Source organism: Gigantopelta aegis, chromosome 4 (genome assembly GCF_016097555.1).
Source record: "Gigantopelta aegis isolate Gae_Host chromosome 4, Gae_host_genome, whole genome shotgun sequence".
NCBI lineage: Eukaryota > Metazoa > Mollusca > Gastropoda > Neomphalida > Peltospiridae > Gigantopelta > Gigantopelta aegis.
The window spans coordinates 93153576-93177257 of record NC_054702.1 but is presented as its reverse complement, the minus strand read 5'-3'; the positions used below and the strand labels follow the sequence as shown (position 1 = coordinate 93177257).

Here is a 23682-nt window from a genome sequence, read left to right as displayed (position 1 = left end):
ACAAACCAAAAATGTATAACCTACCATACTCACAAAAATCAGATTGAAGTACTTGCATCATTATTAACAAAATAAATCTTCAACGATAATCTTAAAACATACCCCTGCCATTTTACATTTGCTAAGTAGAGGGAAGCAACTCGCCGCACACGTTAAGAAAAGTATTGACTTAATGTGCCCCATGCACTACATCAAAATATTTGAATAGTATTAGTACATATTGTAATTAAAAAATCAAATTGTCTGCATCATTCAGTGTATGTTATAATTATATTTCTATAGCACTGGTCCTGAAATATGTGAATAACTCCATTCCTGAAAAGGAAAAGACGTCGGACTACACTAATCAACCAAACAACATAAAATTGGAAGAAAACATTGGTTTATTGGTTAATTTTTGCAACATAGGTCTCTACATTTACATGTACCGTATCAATTACTTCATAAATTAGTAATGCTTGATTTTCACTCAACTTGGCATTTTGATGAGTGTGATTTTTCACTCGCCTAAGCATTTTGAGGTGTGTGATTTTTCAAAAGTCAATGACTGTTATACATTGAAACAATTGTGTCAAGCGTTGTGACTGGCTAATAGTAAACCTTTTACTTTGGAGCCAATTTGCAAAACCATTAAGTTTTAACAAGTTGGCATCATTTCAAAATTATAAATAAGAATTTCAACAAAAAAATAAACTATGTCAAACTTTGGAATAAAGCCAGACAAATAAAAATTATGAAATAATGGCATTTCACATGCTCCTGATGTACCATGAAGGCAAACAGGGTTTCTGCCAGAGTGTAAAATGGTTATGGTGCCATATCCAAATTGTTTTGCATATTTAATTTTTTGACAAAATTAATTACTCTTATCAATACTGTATGATTTTATTAACCCTAAACTTAACCCATTTTCTTTCTGGGGGAGGCCACCCCATACCCACTGTTGACTGTGGTTGCATTCAATTCCATAGCATCATACCCAAAAATGTCTTTCTGGCAGAAACACTGGCAAGTGATGGTATACTGATGCATTGATGGAAGAGATAGATCTAGCTTGGTTGGTAAAGTGCTCACCTGAGATACTTGGGTCACAGGACCCATCCCAGCCATTGCCCCATGACTGGAATGTCAAAGATTATGCTATGTCAGTGTCCGAGATTAATGGTATCCCGATATCCCGGGGATACCTAAATTTAATTTTGGATACCAGATTTCAATAACCCAGTATCCCACCAGGATACCATATAATGTTTTTTTTTTTAATCCTGCGTTTTTATTTTTCGCTGAAATAATGAAAGTCATCATTTACTGGTGAAGTTAAGTAACAGTGTTGGCCAAGTTTGTTACGATGTTATTTATGAATTTCATTTAAGTGGGATAGTATCTAACATACTAACATTTCAAAATCTGGTATCTCACCTGAGAATTTAGTATCATACTAAATTCTCAGGTGGGATACCAGATTTTGAAATGTTAGTAATAAATTTATCCAGGCGTTCTGTGGGTCTGAACAGAGGCCACTTCCCAAAAGAAAGTGGCACTGAAAATTCCCAATTTCTATACTAAAAATTGTTAATATATATTTAATTATGTCTGTTGTAATAAATTAATTTAACAGTGGGGTACATGTATCGCATCATTCAGTGGCCTGAAAACATATCCCAAGTATGATTTACTCACTCTAATTTTCCAAATCCCATCGTGCAAGGGACCCTGGGGAAAAATGCTGGATAAATCCATGGCTGTTATTAAACAAACAAACTTTTTAACTGATGCCTCAGTTCTATAGGCTTTAAACATTTAAAAAAAATAGTTTCAGCTTGGCTTGGCACAAGAAAAAAAGTGCTTTAGAAAGATTTAACTAAAATCTAGTTTTATGTGCAAGTGTAATATAAACATTGGTCATCAGTGTTTCTGCCAGAAATATATTTTTGGGTATTGCGCTATGGAATTAAATGCAACCAGTCAACAGGGGGTAATGGGGGCCTCCCCCAGAATGAAAATGAGTTAAGATTAAGATTATGGTTAAGAAAAATCATACAGTAATGATAGGAATAATTAAGTTTGTCAAAAGGTTAATTAAAAACAAAAACTTCTGCAAAAATGTTTGGGTATGGCGACATACCCATTTTTTCCGCTGGCAGAAACCCTGGCCATCATATGGAAATAAAACAGTTATACTCGGTGATCATGATGTTCAGATTTTGTTTGCACATGTACTTTTAAATTATATTTCCTTGGTTACTTTATCCTACTAAACTCTATATGTTATTATTCTTTTATTAATCTATGTCTACTAATTTGAGATCCATTTCATATGTACCGGTATGTGTGATAAAAATGTTTTTATGAGAAAATATAGTTTCAAACTCCTGTGCAAGTGAAAATGGTGCACTTGTCTCATAGGACCAGTGCATGTTGAATGTTAATGCACAGTCTGTTTGTGTGAAAAGGCAACTGATGAATTGGCATGTAACTTTATTACAAATAAAGTTAAAATTATACTGTTCAATTTTATACCCATGTAAATAATTTTTTTTTTTTTTACAAATTACCATCAAACTGCATATATGTTAAATCTTTTTTTCTGATACATGTATGAAGGCATACATTGGCTGTTCTATCATTTTGTTTGATAGTAATTAGTTAAGAAACTTTTTTATTTACATTGATTTAAAAAAAAAAGAGGAGTTATATTTGAATTGACCAGTATGGGTTTAAAACTTAATAATATGTTGTTATACAAATTTGTAACTTTATTCATAATAGAGTTACACTGCAATTCATCAGTTCCTTTTTGACGCTAACAGACAATATAATCCTGAAAATTTAATCATAATCTTTATTTGGGTACATTAATTAAACTTTCCTTTGTTGACGACTTTCATATGGGTTGACTTGTATAATTAATTGTGTCAAAATGTAACAAGTTTTAAGGCATTCGTGTTGATACGTTTGCCAGCGCTAGTCAGGGTGTTTATTAAATATAGTGTTGAAAGTAGAAGACTTATAAAAGTAGATATTGTTGTGTATGTAATATATATATACTACACGACAGCATCTACATTTATAAGTCTTCTACTTTCAAAACTATATATATATATATATATGTGTACATACTGAATGTTAAAAAGTTTGTTTTGTTTCACGACACCACTAGAGCACATTTATTTATTAATCATGGACTATTGGTAATTTTGACATATGGTCAGAAATGTGGTGATTTTGACATATGGTCAGAAATGTGGTGATTTTGACATATAGTCTTAGAGAGGAAACCCGCTACATTTTTCCATTACTAGCAAGGGATCTTTTATATGCACTATCCCAGACAGGATAGCACATACCACAGCCTTTGTATCAGAACGAGAAATGGTCCAGTGGGCCCACCAACTAGAATTGATCCCAAACTGACCATGCATCAAGCAAGCACTTTACCACTGGGCTACATCCCACCCCTATACTGAATGTGGTAGTGTGTATACTGGTAAGTGCTCAGCAAAACCACAAATTATCGCTTGATATTTATTAGAAAACTTTTAAAACATTTAAGTGAGAAACTGAATTTTCCAAAAACTGAAATGGAAAATAATATTCTTTGCTATTATACAAATATTCCTTTGATTTTCTTTCATTATTAAAACTGATAAAACAACAAAACAAAAAAATACCCCCACCACCACCACCAAACCCACCTAAACAAAAAAGTGATATTGTAAAGCATATTCGTACAAATACGTGTATGTATATATAATAACCAGTCCTGCATGTAGAGCAGTATGTTCTGATTTAGACAGTCGTACTAATATTAGTCATTTGGTTTTTGTTCTTGCAGATGGAGTGCAGGATTCAAAAAACAATTGCCATGGATCCGATAGCTGCAGCTTTCGAGGAACTATATGAGAAAAGTCCTATACCAATGGTTTGGATAAATTTTTATGTTAATTCAAAAGCATACATGTACAATTACAAAAAATTATAGTACCGATATATGCAATCTAATTAAAATTAGCTCCACTATTACATGTGGATCTAACACCAGCCAGTTGGAGCTCATGTCCACCAATCAAAACCTTACTTGCAGAATCCTGCCAGTGATTTAAAAATAATTTTGAGCTAATTTTAATTAGATTGCGGTATATGGTCATCATGACTTTTTATTTTGAAAAAAGCTTTTATTGAATAACAAAGTTTTAGGGTTCGTTAATTGTTTGTGCATAATTGAAAAGTTATATCTGGGTGTGATAAAATGGTTTAAATACACGTGCCAGTATACATTATGCACTCTATGCAATGTATATGTTTTGTATGTGTATATGCTTTGTTATAGTATATGGTTTTTATTCTTTAATTTACCCCCCTCCCCCCAAAAAAAAAATGTAAATGAAATGTAAGGTTGTCTGTCTGTCTGTCTATCTAGATGAGATCTATTCCCAGAGAAAGACGGATACATAAGGTAGTCAAAGTGTGTGTGGGGGATATGGGTTGTAAATTACATTTGCAACAAGTAATTTGTTTAACAAGTTTCTGTATGACAGCAATGTAATCATTGGGGCTGTTAGGATTTTATATTGGGACGGCCATCCACATTTGGTGGGGGAACCCACTCTGTTTAGATGTGTTATGGGTCGGTGGTGGAAAAACAAAAGCTGCCAGTGAGTTTAATAATTCATGTTTACTGTTTTGCGTTTCAGCTTATGCCGCATATGTTTGCCATCAGCGATGGTTATCAGCAGTGTGCACCATCTTCGTCTGTCAGCTTCATTAGACCACCTCCAAAACCGAAAAGAAAATTTGTTCTTCAGTCACTTAAGAAACTGAGTGATGATTGCTCATTGGAACAGGATTCATCACTTGACAAGTCTGTGGATTCGTTGGCAGTAGAGAGTATGTCAGTTACAAACGAGGATAATCCCGAACTCGGTGATAAAACTGCAGTTGAACTTGACGATAATGAGACAGAAGATGTTTCAACCAAAATACTGGTTGATACTAGCACAGAGTCAAATGTACATTCCAAAAGAAACAAAAAAGATAAAGAGGAAGTGGTATATTCTGAAGTTATTGCAAAAGGCAGTAAAACAAGAAAAGAAAAGAACAGTAAAACAAACATGCATTCTGAAAGTAATGAAAAGGACCAACAGTCGAGTGTACACTCTGGAAATAAGGAGAAAGAGAATAAAACAAGGAAAGAAAAAGTCAATAATAAAATAAGTGTACAGCAAAAAGGAAAAAAGACAGCTGTGCATTCTGATGGCAAAGGAAAAGGCCATACCAATAAAGAGAACCATGAAGGTGAACTGGGCATGTCTTCTTCGATTTTATTGTCCCCTTTTGTTTTGGGGGTGGGGGTGAGAATTAGTATTTTTGAGCATTATTTCTCACCTCACAGCTGTTTCTGATAACTGTACTATGAGCATTTCATTCCAGTAATTATTTTGAAACAAATATTACTGCAATATAGTTAACACTTACTTTCTGTGAATTCCTTTATATTATGTATTACCAACATTTGCTTTGAAACTATATCAAGACTGATGATACAGATGATAATGGGCATGTAGTTGCGTGCAAGATGGGTGCGGGGAAAGAAGGGGTGTCAGAGATTTTTGATAAAGCCATTTTGTTAATCAAGTTTTACTCTTAATTTTTATTAATTTTGTTTGTCCTAGTTGTGGAGACCACGTCTAATAGCCAAACTGGAGATGGTGACAAGGTTTACATTCTTTCTGATTGGAACATTAAGCCTGCTCCACAATGTCGAGGAGTTCTTGTTGAGGGGAAACTTCATGGGCAAGTTTGAATATTTTTATATTTGTTTCAAAGTTTTCATGTCTTTTAAAATACTTCTTTTTATCTTTTGTTAATGGTTTAGAAATGTCAGCGAAAGAAATGTTTATTTTATGACAAATGTATCATGGATAACTAAATTAAGTCCAATGGCTTAACCACTACACCACCGAGGCCTGTTCCATTTAATTCATTCGTTTCAACTTATTTTCGTGTTTAAATCCACTTAATCCACTTAAGGTTCAAGCATTCTGTGCTGGTCACACACCTTAGAGCTATCGGGATGACTGTCCAGGACAGAGGATAGTGGTTAACAAGAAAACAATCTGTGTAGTGGCCTTTATTGGGCTGTTAAAACTTGCTCTGGGTGGGAGCCGGTACCGAGATACGAACCCAGTACCTACCGACCTTAAGTCTGATGGATTAACCACTACAACACCGAGGTTGGTGTGTTCCATTTAAATTGTTTTGTGTTTATTTATACTCTTTGACTATTTCTATAAAACCACCATTGAACTACAAAGAATCTATCTGATTGGCTGCAGCCTCTTTTCAAATTGTGCTACCCTGTCTGTGGGATGGGGCAAATAAAAGATTCCTTGCTACTAATGGAAAAATGTAGGTTTCCTGTTAAAGACTGTCAAAATTACCAAATGTTTGACATCCAATAGCCAATGATTAATAAATCAAGGTGCTCTAGACTAGTGTCATTAAACAAAACAAATTTTATCTTTTTAAATTAATCCCAAAACTGAGTTTAGTTCTTGACAAACTGTGTTTACTTCATGTCTACGTATGGAATCATATTATGGGCAAACAATATAATATATATATATATTATAAGTAATCTAATTGAATCCAGATATGTTTACTATTTTTTTTTTTTTAACCCATAATTCAGCAGTTTGTGTCATGCTGATGCTGTTTTTAAAATTTTTATTTATATATTCAAATAAAAAATTCTTGACAACCTAATTTGTAAGTTTGATTTTATGGGAAAAATCTCCTGATTTAATAGGAGTAGACAAATGTGAAACGACCAGTTTTAATTATGTTCTTGTCTTACAGAACCAGTGATGATGTTTTGTGGCATAGCAGTCCAATAATCAAGAGGATAGCTAAGCAAACTGTTTTATCAAGTACAGGATCAACATACAAACTGAAGGGCAGACTCAATCAGTGTGCTACCATGGAAGCGGGTTGGTATAAAAAATTACTTCAATTAAAAACAAAACATAAAAACCAACAACACAACTCTGTAAACTCATTCAGTGAAGTTCTTATTCAGAGATCTCTTGACAATTATAGATCAAGAGTGTTCAGGGTTTCTGCCAGAGGGTAAAACAGGTATGGCGCCATACCCAAAGTTTTATTTGTTTAAGTTAACATTTTGACAAAATTAATGACTCTTATCATTATTGTATGATTTCTTGACCTTAAACCTAAATGTAACTCATTTTCTTTGTGGGGGAGGCCCCCACATACCCCCTGTTGACTGTGGTTGCATTCAATTCTATAGCGCCATACCCAAAATTTTCTTTCTGGCAGAAACACTGGTGTTAACTTTAAATGTTAATCACACAATACAGTAAAGTTGGAAAAAAACGTTTTGCCATGTTGTAGTCAAAAACCACAAGATGACTTTACATGTTTTAATTTTCATTAAAGGCTATTTATGTTTTATACAAATTAGTGGAAATCCTTGATTAAATTTGCTTTATGGCTAAAAGGAAATAATGACATAATTCATGTGATGTTCTCTTTGATAGAGATGAAATTTGTATGATTTGCTGTATGATGTATGTACTGAAAACATAAAAATTACATTGTGTACAAATCATCCTTGTTTTTGGATAAAGTTAGGAATGTTTAGCATAGGTGTTTTTTAAGATTCTTTTCAGCACTTAGGTGAAAGCAAAAGTAGAAATAACACTTTTTATTCATCACTGGGACCGGCCTCGGTGGCGGCGTGGCAGGCCATCGGTCTACAGGCTGGTAGGTACTGGGTTCGGATCCCAGTCGAGGCATGGGATTTTTAATCCAAATACCGACTCCAAACCCTGAGTGAGTGCTCCGCAAGGCTCAATGGGTAGGTGTAAACCACTTGCACCGACCAGTGATCCATAACAGCATCAACAAAGGCCATAGTTTGTGCTATCCTGCCTGTGGGAAGCGCAAATAAAAGATCCCTTGCTGCTAATCGGAAGAGTAGCCCATGTAGTGGCGACAGCGGGTTTCCTTTCAAAATCTATGTGGTCCTTAACCATATGTCTGACACCATATAACGTGAATAAAATGTGTTGAGTGCATCGTTAAATAAAACATTTCTTTCTTTCATCATTGGGAATAACAGAGTATACATTGTCAAGTAAAATAGATTTAAACCATACATCATAATGTTATTATACAGTTAACCTTTAAATGGAGTATTCTGTTCGTTTAGATATGTAGCTGCAAAGGCCATGGTATGTGCTGTCCTATTTGTGGTAAAGTGCATACAAGAGATCCCTTATGAATGAAAAAGCAGGTTTATTCAGAAAACGAGTCAGAAAGACCCAATGTTTAACAGACAATAGCTGATGATTAATTATTCAATGAGGTATAGTTGAAGAAAACAAACTTTAACCTATTTATTGTAGGTTTTATCGTGGCAGTTGTTATGAAGTTCAGAAGTGGTTTTCCCATGGATTGGCTTGAAGTTATCAGAGAGTACTACGACTGTCTTGAGAGGTATTTCTGGTAGTGACTGATCAAACTGTAAATACCAGCAATATATGTTGAACCACATTAATATATTAGGATTCTCATAACATTAAAATGTCAAATTTCTTTGTCTCTCTCTCTGTTCTTTGGGGGCGGTAAAGTGGTAAAGTGCTCACCTGATGCACAGTCATTCTAGGATCGATCCCCATCAGTTGGCCCACTCGGCTATTTTGCGTTCCTGCCATTGCACCATAACTGGTATATTATGTGTTGTCCTGTCTGTGGGATGGTGCATATAAAAGATCCCTTGCTACTAATAGAAAAATGTAGTGGATTTCCTCTCTAAGACTATATGTCAAAATTACCAAATGTTTGACATCTAATATCCATTGATCAATAAATCAGTGTGCTCTAGTGGTACCATTAAGCAAAACAAACTTTTAACTCTCTATTCTTTGCCACAATCCATTATTTAAAAGTAAATGTATTGGGGAAAGAGCAAATTGGAAGTTTGTTTACTTTAAAGTGGTATTTGGCATCACTTGCTTCCCTTTTGAATGAAGCAAGAATTCTGATCTTGTTCAAGCTAGTGACTTTCATCATAATGTAGAAATGCTGAATAGCCCTTGGCCTAGATTATGTCTTTGTTCCACTTCCACCCCTCTACCAAAAAACTAAAGAAAAAGAAGGACTGAATGTAAGTATTTTTTAATGTTGTGTTTGTTTGACTTGTTACTCAGTTTGCAGAAACTACCATCACAGACACTAGTGAAGCTGAAATTGTCAACATCCAGTGATGTAGCTCATGTATGTGTATTAAATTTATGTTGGCAGAAAAAAATTAAGTATTTGGGTATTTTTCAAAAATATTTAAAGTTTAAATGCCAGTTCATTGACGCTTGATTGTTACACCATTATCTAAACAAGTAGATAAACATGTCAACATGTAGTGTCCTTACTTGTTGGCATTTACTGTTGGTGAATTAAATTTAGACTTTTCTGCAGCCATGAAGATCCAGAGCATTTGTCAGATAACAGACCATCCACTCCATCTAGTGTGAATACTGAAGTTAAATATGACAGTAAGTTACTTTTATAATCTTAGCATTGCTTATATTCTGTAAACTTATGTTATGATATAGTGATGTGCAGTTAACCGTGGAATCAGTTCGGTTTCGCTTGTAGAAGAAAAACTGGAAGTTGCAACAGTGGAGATAATTTTCCAAATTTGCCTATTTTAGTCCCACTCATCCGAAACGGGCAAAATTATTACTAGGCGAGTCGGTGATGTTGATCTGCTAATTTGGTACATGTTTCGAACATGGCATGGTGCCATTTGCAATGCAAACTCGTCGCCATTTTAACTTTGCGACAACGAGGCAGAGTTCGGGAAAACCCTGTTTGTCTTTGAATATAATGTCTATTTTACCACACCACATCCAAGTGATGTTTTCTTATGCGCGTATGTCTTTTGCAAAAGTCGTCCATATTTATTAATTGTTTGAACCCTTGATTTGTTCCCGTACTTTGGCAATGGTATTTCCGGTGGGTTTTCCAATCTTAGTTATTTTCAAAAATTTCTGAGAGAAAAAAAATTGATTCACTGTTAACATTGCGATCAAAAATGTTTTTCTTTGTATCAAAATGAAAATTAAGATAATTTTTTTGTTAAAGTTAATCCAGGTTACAAACGAACACTATTAACATGATGTCGTCTGTTCCTATATTGTGTGACATTACCTGAGGACTTCAGAAATATTGAGCCATTTGAAACTGCCATTTAATTCATACTCACACGTCAATCAAGGTATTGCGAGTGAGTTTCTTTCAAACTACTTTTTTTGTTTTCCCTATTTTCTTTTAATTGCAAAATAAAACCATGCTGACAAATAGTTTATTTTATATATGGAAAAAAATTGAGGGAAAGAATCTTGGGATAGTGATAATATCTCTAGGCTAATGCATTTTTATATTTACTAACCCTGCTGACTATTGTTTATTTTTTTTAATAGATCCACAAGCCTGAACCATGATTGTTCTATAAGCTATTCTTTTTGAGATTTACAAAGTGATCTTATTGGCAGACCAAATTTCATTAAAATGTCAATAAAATAGACATCGATATTCTACTCTTTTGTCAAAACTAAAACCCGAAACTGAAACTGAAGCCAAATTTTATAACCACTCATCACTGTTATAACGTACATGACTGTGTGTTAAAATACTGTGAATTACTTTATTTTAATGGCTCGCAATTTTAGCGCTAAACAAAAATCACTGGTTTTGGAATTATATTTTCAAGGTTTTTTTTTATTAAACTAATAAATAAATAATATGTATTTTTGTTGGAAATGTCATTTACAGTGCAAGAACCATTAACATAATTAGTACAGAGCAAGTGTTATGTAAGAGGGCTTTTGCAATAAAGAACAGGTAGCTCCCAATTATACTCATTTTTCATTTTATTACTAATGTTTATTAGCACAAACTAGTTTTCATTCATTGTTATTAAGAATGTGTTTCTTTCACATATAAAAAATACTGGGTTTTTTTTTAAACACCATCTGTGCACCCGACTAAAGTGAAAGTTCTTGTACACAGTCTCTCTCCTTCACTAAGATTCATCCATTGTTCTTGTTGGTTGTTTGAGTACTCCATAATTTATGGGAGGAAAATTAGTGAAGAAGAAAAAGTTTTCTGTCTGTGTGAACATAGGCATAAATTGTAGACTGTGGTTTGCCATTTTATCGCTGTTGTCGGTTCAGATAGAACATATGTATCAAAAACCGACAGTTAACAGAAACTGAATATCGTAATATTGTGTTGGATGGTCTGTTGCCAAAAAATACTGATTTATTGGGACTATTCATTGTCTGATAGGTTGTATTATTCACAGGATTGAACTGAGCCAAATAATTACGATATCAAAACGTAGACACCTGATAATTTTTTTTATCATGCAACCCCTTTAAGATATATTTTTGTAATATGTTTCAGTCAAAAGTGGTATAGAAACTATTAGTAGTATCTTGTAGAAAATACTACCGAAGTCAGATAATAACAGGTACCCGACAGCATCTTGGGAATGGCATAGCCAACCAAAACGTTATGTTTTCAAATTTTAAATAAAATATGTTGATTATATGTGTATATCAAAGTCTGGTTTGTCACATTGCAATTTTTGTACCTTTTTATGTGTGACCTGAAAAAGATCTACATCACTGGCTGCTAGTGACTGTGATGTCAGACATTGTTTGAATGTAAAAAAAATTACAGGAAGCTACTTGCTTTTTTATTTCAAAATATTTAATTCAAAATGCTGACTAGTTTCGAATAGGAGCGAATAATGGAGAATTGAAAAATAAGAGGTACTTAGATGTTATAGTAAGTGTGAATGCTACATTTATTTATGCAGTTCAACAATTATTGCTGTAAATGGATGTTTGAAAAATGAGACAACGACCTACCTGAAAATTGAGCAAACATCTGTCTTTTGCATAACTCTTTTCCTAGTGACCTGATAACTCATAGCAACGACAGGGTTATCATGCTAGCAAAGGAGGTGTTTTTAGGCAGTGACATAATAACCCTTCCAATTATCATGTAGCTGTTATCAGGACTCAAGAAGCATGTTTGAATGATAGTTAATATTAGTTGGTTGTATAATATCAATATTTAGGAGAAGTACAATTTTTTTCACTTTTTTTTCTTGATTGTCACATGACATTTGTAGCACTGCAGAATATAATAACCAGCTATATTCTTAATGACATGCCAATCACAAGATTTAGTTTTTGTTCATTCAGATTTGGTGAGCACTCCAACTGGAATGGTGGACATCGAGTCGCTTCCCCATACAAAAAGCGGACGACGCATCAAGCCCCGCCTGGCCTGGTGGATGGGGCAACGGACTCTAGTTGATCCTGTAACAGACAAGCTGTCAATCAAATGTATGACACAAAAGGCGGAGACAGTTTTAAATGATCTGGCTTTAGATGCTTCTAATTATTATAGAAAGGTACACACGTCAACGAAAACTTGTAGTATGTTTTGTTTAGATGATGTATGCCACTGCATTCAAGATTATGAATGTGTAGCAAAATATAATTTTTCACCATTGGTTGTATATTTAGGGAATAACCCTCCTTTGTTTTCCGATTTGTATATCAGTGGTTTACTGTTGCAAATTGAATTTTGTTGGCTATGTGTCATCATTCTTGAGCATTAAGTTAACAATTTTAGTGGTGTTTATTCCAAATAAAGAAGTACTATGATGTAGTAATATTGTACTATTCAATATAGTGACTTTGTTAAAGATTTGTAAAAGTTTATTGATATTTTGTAATGTTTGGGGACTAAGCTTATTTTTTATTATTATTTTTTTACCTTCAGATGTTTTTTTAGTTATTGTATACACTCATGTCACCTTAGTCTGCGCGCCCCAAAAGTCTCTGCATGTTAATTATGTTACTTTACGTCTTAAAACAAGTTTTGGGGTATGTTTGTAAACACACAAACAACGTTAATTTAATTCATAAAACAATGGTTAAAACAACACATCTTAATTGTGAATATATGTATAAAACTGACAGATGACAATTTGATTGAAAAAACCCTCTGAATTCATAGACTAAAAGTATACTTTTGCCAGCCTCGATCAACATGTCAACACGTGTCTGTCACCACTGTAATGATTAACCGTGTATATCAACTTACACAAATTTACGTAAAAGCTTCAATACATACCGTATTGTAATTTATGAATCCATAAATGAAATAAATGTTTTGTTTTATCTGTTAACGTAAACATCCAAGCAGACGTTGAATTTCCCTCCGAGTGACATAACACAACCAATATGACTGCCCTGACTTACAGCATGGCCTGTTATTGCTATAATCTGTTTTAAAATTATCTTTGATTGTCCTATATTTGTAACAAACACTATTTGTGCTCATTTGCACAGTTAATAACAGACAACTTTTGTTGAATAATGATCATAAATTTTGCCATTGGCTTTTTTTATATTGTCATTTTGTGTTATCCAAACTAAGGAGAATGGATCACCATTTATATTTATCTCATTTGCATAATCAAAATTTCCTGAACTTACAAAAAATTGGATCCATTTTCTTTAAACATTAGTGACAAAATGGTATTTAATGTTTGCTGCGCAGACTTATGTGCTATCATGCAGGCCAGTAAATACAGGGTGGTGCCACTAAAAGTACGCTCATCAGGGCTGAAAATTTGCGCAAGCATAAAACATCCGATCTATTTGGATTCGCGTGAAATATTTCCACAAATTTATTAAATTGGATAATCAGTGAGTAAAACATTACCAAATTAAAAAAAATAATAATAAATAGTCTGGTCATCAAGTTTCAGTTTAAACTGTCTTCAAAAGCGTAGCATACATTCGAATCCGTGCATGTTCGAAACATAGTGGTTTATTGAGACTAGTCTGGCCTGGAGCCAAGCGGTGGTTGGCCCATTTCTATGAACCAAATTGCAAACGAATAGAACCGAAAGGAACATGTTTGTTCAGTTTTTACATAATAACAATAGACAATAATTAAGTGTTCCCAAATTTAGTAATACATCAAACATTTCTACGTTAGTTCGCTGATATTATGTTCCTAACCTTGAATTACCTGCTCTTTTTAATCAACACATGTTTTTGTCGGTTGTAGAAATATACTTCAGAAATATCCATACAAACACTGAACCAATGCGCAAAATATATCGGCAAAAGTAATGGGCTGCATTCAGCTAGACTGAGTGGGAAAACGTCCGCTAGACTGGTTTGTGCGGTTCACGGTAAACCAAATGGCCACATTGGGAACCAATCAAATAGTTTGCGAAAGTTAGCGAAACGTATGCTGGCTGAACTTGGGGCTGGTAAGACACCTAAAAACACTAACTTTAAAAAAAATAAAAAAAATTGGAACCAACAACAACACTTTTTTTTGCTTTAAAATTGGATAATTTGTTACTGACAAATTGGTTATTCTTTTCAATAAATAGTAAGGTGGGTTTTTTGTCCATATACAGTTAGTAGCATATGACACGGAATTCTGTATACTAACACTGTTGATAAAGTTCTTCTCTGAAAAAGTTTAGAATCGGAGGATTCCCGTGGGCTGCCAAATGTTTAGCCCTGCTCATTACTTCAGTTAATTAAATATTAAAGGAGGGGACAATTAAGGCATTTGGCCTGGTATGCATATTCAACGATATATAACGCACATTATTGCTTAATATCAACAAGTATAATCGTATAGTTAATTAATAAAACGGTTAAATGTGACGGCTATTATATATAACGGGCGCAGCCATTTTGTACCATCCCAGTGAATACGCCCTCTGGCGAACTGGTGGTTACGTAATACCTGACGTGTCACGTCAGGAATTAGTTTTCGAACTGAAGAAACAAAACATACCTGATTTTTGCGAATGCATCGCAGTGTTCTGTAATAATAGCCATCCCAGTAAGCCAGCAACAATTTAATTATATATTATGTTTCAATACAAAATAAACCACCATTGTCAAAGTGTTGAAGTAACTGTATTATATTTGGTACCTAAATTAATCCATGTACTGAAATAATAATCGGAGTGTTTTCTTGGTTAATTGGTCTTTTCTTTCCGTGGCCTGTACCTGTGGTTCCTGATTGGCAGGTGTATATTTAGACGGTCCCCAGACACTGTGTCTAGACGCCCTGAAAAGACATGCCTCTTTTATTAAGATCACAGGGTATTGTGTGGTAACCGTACGGATACCCCTTCAGTCGTAATGGGCATTATCAGCCTCCCTGCATTATTACTGTAAGTAATTCTGTAAAACCCTTGATTAAGTAGACTTTCCCATCTAAAATCACAAAACTGACCAATTACGTCGTCCCAAAGAAAAGAAAAGTATCACTTGGGTATCATGAGTAGTCGTTTTTGCTCGAACGTACCCTACCAATAGGCCTAATAATATGCATTTTTTCTTTGGATTTTTAAAAAAAGAAAAATACTAAAACTCCATTTCGTTCTATTGATGCAAATTGAAATATATTTAGTTAAATAGTTTATTATACTATCAAGACATTTATGTTTTACAAGTCAGGTTGTTGATAGCGAAGCGCCTTGTCATAAATTAGAGCGTTTATTTACACTGTGCTGGACACTGGAGATGGACGGAGCTGACTTCACTTCGCCCCAAGCTATACCACCGGTCGTCACAAAAACGAAACAAAATGGCTGCCCCCAGTTAGCAGGAATAATCATGGTTTTTTATTAACTCTAAAATTACGCGTTTTTCATTTGTTAAAGTGTCAGTGTGTGTTGGTGGTCCAGGTATGCATCTTTCCAACACACAAGGCTCTTGTTTGAGTTGACCCTACCTTTAAAATTCAAATAACTTTCGGTAGTAACATGTTTATTGTTCAAATGTATTGTGGCGGTGAAATAAATATTTTTAAAGAAAGATTTTAATTTTAAAATATAAAAATAATGCTTAGATGCGCAGACTTAGGTGCCACCAGTGTAGTTAAATTTAAGAAAGAAGGGTAAAAACTGTAATGAAAATTATAGCAAGTTGATTTTGCATGCTGATTATATAGTTACTAGTTATTAACAAGTTTGTGACAGATTCTGCTTATATAATAGCCAGACAATTGTTTTCTTCTAATTTCCATTGTCATAAACTAATACTTATAAATAAATTTGTTACACCAAAAGTCGGTCATGCTGGGTTGAAACCATGAATTTTTGTAATATAATAACTGGCAACTTGTTAATTATACTTTGAATCATATACAATTTTCATAATTAGTACATACCTTAAGGTATTGAGTTTTGATGCAGTTCTCGTATGTTTTAAAGAAATGTTATTTTCCTATAATGATGTGAGACAGAGGCTAATGATCTTGAGAGTTAATACATTTCTGTCATTTTCAGTCTTCCAAACACAATATTTCCTACGCTACCAAGATGGCAAATTGTAAAACAGAAAGTGAAAAACTAAAAACAGAAGTCATGAACATTGTGCATTCATCGAAAGTGAAACGTCTGTCAAAACAAGGTCTAACGCGAGTGACATGTTACAGCAGTGAAACGGACTCTGAAATGTTGAAGAAGCCAAGGGGTTATAAACCAAAAAATGCACATGTTGTTTTAACGGACATAAAAATTAAGGAAACCGAGGCAAAAAGGATTCATCGTGATCCTTTTAAAGTGGATAGTGACTCCGATGATCAAAACAGAACACAAAAGCTTAATATCCGAACGAGAACTTCTGTTAAAAATGGTTCCGTTTTGTCTCAGAGCGTGGACCAAGGACTTCAGGAAATTGCAAGAGAAGCTATCACTGACTGCAGGAGGAGTCTTCGGCAGAGAAAACCAGTAAATTATCAAGAAAGTATGTCTAGAGTTGATGCCATGTTAAATGTAAAGCGAACAGGGCGTTCCACATCAGATATGAGTAAATTGAGATCCAAGCCAAGTTCGAAGTCAGGTGAAAGTTGTCGAGATAGCAAATTGAAAAAAAGATCAGAAAAATCAGTGGTAAAGTTGGTGGATGACTGTCATGAAACACAATGGGAGCGAAGGACAAAAAAATCGTTTATCGAGTTGCGTGAAGAACAGCAAGGACAGAAATGGTCCAAGCCTGAACAAATTAAACTTGAAAAGTAAGTAGTAAGTTAACATAAATTTATAAATTTACTGTTATTACTAATATCAGGGCATAAAATTTGGCACGCACGATTTTGTCGTTCATCTGTCGGTTATGAAAAACCAATATCGACACGAACGACGGATCGTTCGTGCAAAAACTATAATCGCTCGTCAGAAAATGTAAACTGACGTGTTTTGGCTAATATATCTAGTTTTAGAATAAAATAATAAGAGAACGGGCCTAGCATTGCAGGTGTGACAAAAAAACAATGTATCCGTATGAACTCGACATCGTGATCAATTACAAAGTCGGCACTGTCATTAGAAGTGTCAATAACTTTTAGTAACATAGTTACACGTTCCCTTTGATCATTTCGCTATGTGTGGAAAACAATATGCGGTTTGGAAATTAAAGCGGTTTATGAGTTTTTATTAACGTGACATCACCTTAGCCCGGCATTTAGTTATAGAGTTGTAAAATGTCAGGACCTAATGCGAAAAAACGCAAAAAGGACACTGTTAGTGAAAACACTTTAAAAATTGTGTTTTTCCGACGATTTCGCAGTTAATTATGCTGTATTCATAACGTCTGGCACTTTGTATGTTACGCTAAAACTGAGCTCATGAAAGGAGCATTGAACAGCGGTTTAAGATACATTGTTGATATATATATATTTTTTAAAGGTATGTAATAAATACAGAACCTCATATACGTTATTTTCGCTTCCTATTTATTGCACACGTTTATTGTGAGCAAGAACATGCCACGTGACCGCGTAAATAGTCTTGCGCACAATAAACTTGTGCAATAAATAGGAAGCGAAAAAAACGTATGTGAAGTTCTGTATATTTATTTACTTTTTGACACCTGTGTGGTTACGTTGAAATATATGCATTAATTCTGAAACATGTATTGTAATGAAAACAAGTACAACCCTTGCTAAACCAATTTATTAAAATATGACATACACAGCGAAGAAAATAGTACGTTTAATAAGGGACTTTAAAATAACAAAGTGGAAATTAGAACATGATGAAACACTGAGTTGCAGCATCGATTGGATCGATCGAGGATTCGCAGAACTTCGGGTCTTTCCGTTCAGACCCGGAAGCTAAAAGCTTCCGGGAAATCCCTGTTTCGTTCAGTCTATTGTTTGGCACCAATAAGTACTCTCCTGTAACAGAACCGATGGGGTAGTGTGCTGAAATGTAAATGGCAGCTTTCAAGTTAGTCCCAGCATACCAAATAATAATAATATTTTGGTATTTATGATAAGAATTTGGAGAAAAGCTACGAAAATCGCCCATCTTAGATTCTCATTTGATTACCGTTGCCGGTTAACCTTTTCATTTGTATCTGAACCACTGGAGAAAATCGTTCGTGCGAACACTAAAACCACACGAACGACATATTGTTTGTCTGAAAAAATCAAATTTTATGCCCTGAATATAAACTCATATGTTTGCTGTATATGATAACCAATTTATCATGCAGTCTTGTATATAAATATAACAGTTCTAAATATTGATTATATGTTGTGGGGGTTGTTTTTGTTTTGTTTTTTTTTGCATTATATTTCTCCTGAGGCAGGGCTTCTAGATTATGGCATCCCCACTCCCATGGCTAGTGATATTCAATGTTGGGCTAGTAAATAACTACTATTGCCATGCCTGATGGCTAGTGAAATTTGTGTTTCAAATGTTGCAGTTAAGTCTATTTTGTAAATATGAATATCCTGTCCCCACCGCAACCCCCCAATCTTAGTGTTTTTAAGCTATATCTTCCTCTTTAGGTGACATCTAATTATTACTGTTACCCGTAGTAAAATTATATTGACTTAAAGTAAAGTAGGGCTAGTGAATTTTTAATCCTGACTAATACATTTTTAAAATCACTGATCCCATGGCTAGTGGATTTTATAAACATTCTAGAAGCCCTGCCTGAGGTCAGGATAATACCAATTAGAATGGGAGGTCAGAATTTGTTAACCCCCTCAGTTTCAACAAACCATTGTTGAATTAATATCAAGTTAAATAATACTAGTACCTTAAGTCCATGTAAAGCTGACAGCTATTCACTTCATTCATCCAGTGATCAATTATATTGAATGCATTCATGTCAACTTATTTTAGTGCTAAGGTTCAAGCACGCTGACCTGATCACACACCTCAGCTTTCTGGACTGTATGTCCAGGACAGTGGATTAGTTAGTGGCTAGTGAGAGAGAAGAGGGTGTAGTGCTCTTAAACCTACCCATTGAGTCATTAAAACTTGTTCTGGGCTACGAACCCGTACCTACCAGCCTTTTGTTCGATGGGTTAACCATGACACCATATGGTCGTTTTCAGTGCACCGGTTATATTGAATAGATATTAAATGTTATATTATACTTGGTCAGTCTAGGATCAATTCCCATCAGTGGGCCTATTGGGATATTTCTCGTTTCAGCTAGTGCACCACAACTGGTATATCCTGTCTGTGGGATTGAGTATATAAAAGATCCCTTTCTACTCATGAAAAAGTGTAGCAGGTTTCCTCTCTAAAATTATCTGTCAAAATTACCAAATATTTGAAATCCAAAAGCCGATGATTAATAAATCAATGTGCATTCATGGTGGTGGTAAACAAAACAAAACTTTTTTTGGTCAAGTTTTTTAAATTTTTTTAAGTGGACCAGGAGAATAGTAATTGGCTAATGTTGGCTTTCGTATGTTCAATTTGTACCCTAAATTGCCTTGTTAGACATAATAGCTGCTGGTTAAATAATGTGCAATCATATTTTTAAAGTGTCAGAATAGAGTTGGGTTTTCTACTGTTAAGTGTTATAAACAATGGAATAGATCTAAGTGGGTTTTTGTGGACAGATGCTGGTTTGCATATAACAGGACTCGAACTTAAGAAGAATTTGTTACCTACAGCAATTTTGAAATGTTCTTACTGTACACATAATGCTCACAGTTGGCATTTTAAACCAATAACTTTTGCTGCACATATAAACACCAAAATGATCCATTCAAGCGACAGCAATAATGTTTTGTCCATCGGCGAAAATCTGACGTCGGTCGAGCCCTGACCTATGGAAATTGGCCACGGTGCCATTAAGATTGAACCTGTAGAATGTAACCGTTGTAAAACTCTGTGGTTTTTGTCTTGCCTTTGCAAAGGAAAATAGCAAAATACAGACCTGTATTACTTTTCTGGCGGTAATGGCGCCCACTTTTGCATTATAGTTTAACATTAAGGTTTTGCATTTAGATCGTTTCTCACAAACAAAAGTCCTAGGACAAAGAAACTTGGTTCATAGTTGCACTTAGGGATCTTCAACACAGTTCTCCGAAAAAAATTATGGTGGGCGAGACATTTAATTTTGCTAAATTCCTGTTATTTAGGGCACTCAGGGAAACTAACCACGGTCATCCTGACTTTTGGAACATAATTTCAAAAGCTGTCGACACTCGCACATCTGATGAGTGCCAGGAATTCTGTCTACAGGAAATTCCAACTGTCAAGCAGAAGAAAAGACAAGGAAAATCTTCATCTGGCACTACAAGTAAGTTCATTTGTTTTGCTCAAGTGTACTAACATTGTTTTTATTATTATTTGAGGGTTCTTGAATATATATTTTTGCAGTTGCTTGGTCTACTAATTTTATGAGGCCTAGCATGGTAGCTTTGTTTGCCTGTCATTAATGTTAGTCTATAGATAGTTTTGTGTAATAAATTTTTTATGACATATTACATTTAGGACATAATTTACATTAAATGAAACAAAATCGGTTACCTGAAATATTTTTGGTAATACAGTGAAAGTCTGCTATTGTGACCATCGGCAGGACTTATTAAAAGTGGTCTTAATAATGGGGTGGTCCTAGTACCAAATTACCAACATCATTCAAAATAGTGATTGTTTGGTAAATATTGATTGTGAATTCTACATCCCACCCTCCTTTCCGGTTGCCATCAGTAATGTGTAAACTGATAAAATTACTTGGTGATGACGGTATATTAACATTTATATTGAAATGTTAAACCTGGTTCAGTTATTTGTGAGCTTGGACCCATTCTTATAGAGATTAACAACTGTCTGGACAACTGACACCCTTCCAATGATTTAAGATGTCTACTGCCCCAAAGGTAATACAAACACGTGATTCTGTCTCACTTGATTGATCAAAAATAAAGTACTAGGATGGTATAGCATTTGTTTTCATAAAAAAACTCCACATTATTGTGTGCAAGTTTACAAAAAATTACTGAAATTAACTATGACTTCCTAGTTCAAAAGTAATACCTTTGTCTTTCGAACTAAATAAATTTAAGATTATTTAATTGCTAGTTTGAGCAACACATATACCTGCAATTAACTTTAACACCATAGCGTGGGCAACTAGGTAAGATTTTACCGCATTATTTATTGTTTGTCGCTTATGTGTCGTTATTTATTGTTTGTCACTTATGTGACGTGATAACTGTGTAAATGCTGTGGTTGCATTTGTTGGGTCCAGATGCACTCAAAACAACCAATGGGTCTGACATTACTGGTCATAATCCATAATAGTGGGGTGGTCTTAATACTGGGGTAGTTTTACTACTAAATAATAAGGAAATATTCCGGTCTTGAAAATATTGGTCTGTATAGCAGGGTGGGGTGGGACGTAGCCCAGTGGTACACCGCTCGCTCGATGCACTGTCAGTCTGGGATCGGTGGACCCATTGGGCCATTTCTCATTCCAGCCAGTGCACCACGACTGGTATATCAAAGGCCATGGTATGTACTACCCTGTCTGTGGGATGGTGCATATAAAAGATCCCTTACTGCTAATCGAAAAGAGACCGACGCATTATAACCATAAATAAAATGTGTTGAGTGTGTCGTTAAATAAAACATTTCTTTCTTTCTTTCTTTGTATAGCAGGGTGGTCCTTAGGTGGGGTTTTACTGTACCTGTAAATGATTGCCGTTAATTTTCAATTCTAATATACGCCTTCAAATGAAAGTGAAAGGTTTTTTTTATTAACAACGCCACTAGAGCACATTAAATTATTTATCATTGGCTATTGGCTGTCAAACATATTTTTTTCATTAGTAGCAAGGCCTTTGATATACCAGTCTTGGTGCACTGGCTGGAACCAGGGGTGGGGGGAAATAAAAATATCTACACAAACACACACACACACATGCACGCGTACACACACACACACACACACACACACACACACACACATCTGTAAAACATATGTACATGTACACATGTATGTATAAACTGACATTTAAAAGGTGATATATACCAAATAGTGTAAAAATAATCATCAGGGTAGCATTTTTATTTTGAATCATGAACGTGTAAAAATAAATATTGATCAAAACATGGAAAAATAAAGTTTAATCACATAAGCGAAAAAACTATTTTAAAAAGGAATAAAAGTTATGAATTTTAACTCCCATATATGTATATAAAGTACAAGTGTTCAGAACTGGGTCCAGAAAATTTATAATAGTGACACCATTGAGGCAGTTGACAGCTTGAGCTAACACGTGTTTAGATTAACAGATTAATAACGTTGTTGCTGATTGGATGAATTTGACCTCTACTGGCTCATGTTATAACCAGTGTAGCCATTCTGCTCACCACCACAACAAAAAAGGTTGAAACCGTTTTTAATTTTATAATTACTGGATACATATATATATATATTGAACAGTCCACAATCAATAAATTTATAGATTTAAAAAAAATGTTTTTATGCCATTTCAAAGTAGTTTTTAATTTCACATTTGTTCTCTTTCCAACATCGTCAGAATCGGACACTCAACCCACAGGTGATGATTGCAACAACACTTTTAGGGTCCTTTGTTTTACTTGGAATGTAATACTTTGATAGCTTCTTCACGAAGAATGATGTTATTGTTAAGAACTATTTAATCTCGTTACCGGCTTGGCAACTTTGAGAAATGTGGCAGTGGATTGACACAACTGGAGGTTTGACTTCAATGAAAAGCGGCACAAATAGTATATTCATTGTTTCTATTACCAGCAATTGATGGAGAAATGAAGCAACTGCTCAAGGGGAATGTAACTGACCAATTTTTTAATTTGGGACCGGTTCATCTTTTGAGAATTAAAATGCACATCATTTGATTGATGTAGACAAATAAACATGTGCAAAAACACTGCGTGGATGCCAAATCATTCCATTGTATTGCATTCCACACATTCAACTTTTGTTTTCCCTCCATATCTCATAGCCCTATAATGTAACTGACGGCAAGCATATGGCAAAATGACATAAACAATATCATTAAATGAGAGTGCTCTTCTTTGCACGGGTACTCGAGTCCTGTGAATGGACTCAGCCCGTAGTCGAGTATCCGTGGAGACCCTATCCCTGACTGGCAAAAAAGGGCTTTTGCCCTCCTCTGGCTTGGATGCAAGAAGTTTTAAAGATACTTTTCTTTGTTTCAGATAAAGACATAGCTAGAGTTGGAACCTTAAAACGTAAGAAGCAGCTGCTTTTGCCCTCCTCTGGC

The 23682-nt window shown here is 34.6% G+C and overlaps 1 protein-coding gene across 1 annotated transcript in view; it reads left to right on the top strand.

Annotated features, from left to right (window-relative positions):
* LOC121371443 (mis18-binding protein 1-like) overlaps positions 1–23682 on the top strand; it is a 33575-nt gene that overhangs the window by 2946 nt on the left and 6947 nt on the right. The window contains exons 2-10 of the mRNA XM_041497333.1: positions 3836–3922; positions 4695–5295; positions 5673–5793; positions 6859–6989; positions 8430–8520; positions 9499–9575; positions 12300–12511; positions 16439–17169; positions 20545–20705. Coding sequence (XP_041353267.1) covers positions 3836–3922; positions 4695–5295; positions 5673–5793; positions 6859–6989; positions 8430–8520; positions 9499–9575; positions 12300–12511; positions 16439–17169; positions 20545–20705 — 2212 coding nt within the window. The remainder of the gene's footprint in view (positions 1–3835; positions 3923–4694; positions 5296–5672; positions 5794–6858; positions 6990–8429; positions 8521–9498; positions 9576–12299; positions 12512–16438; positions 17170–20544; positions 20706–23682) is intronic.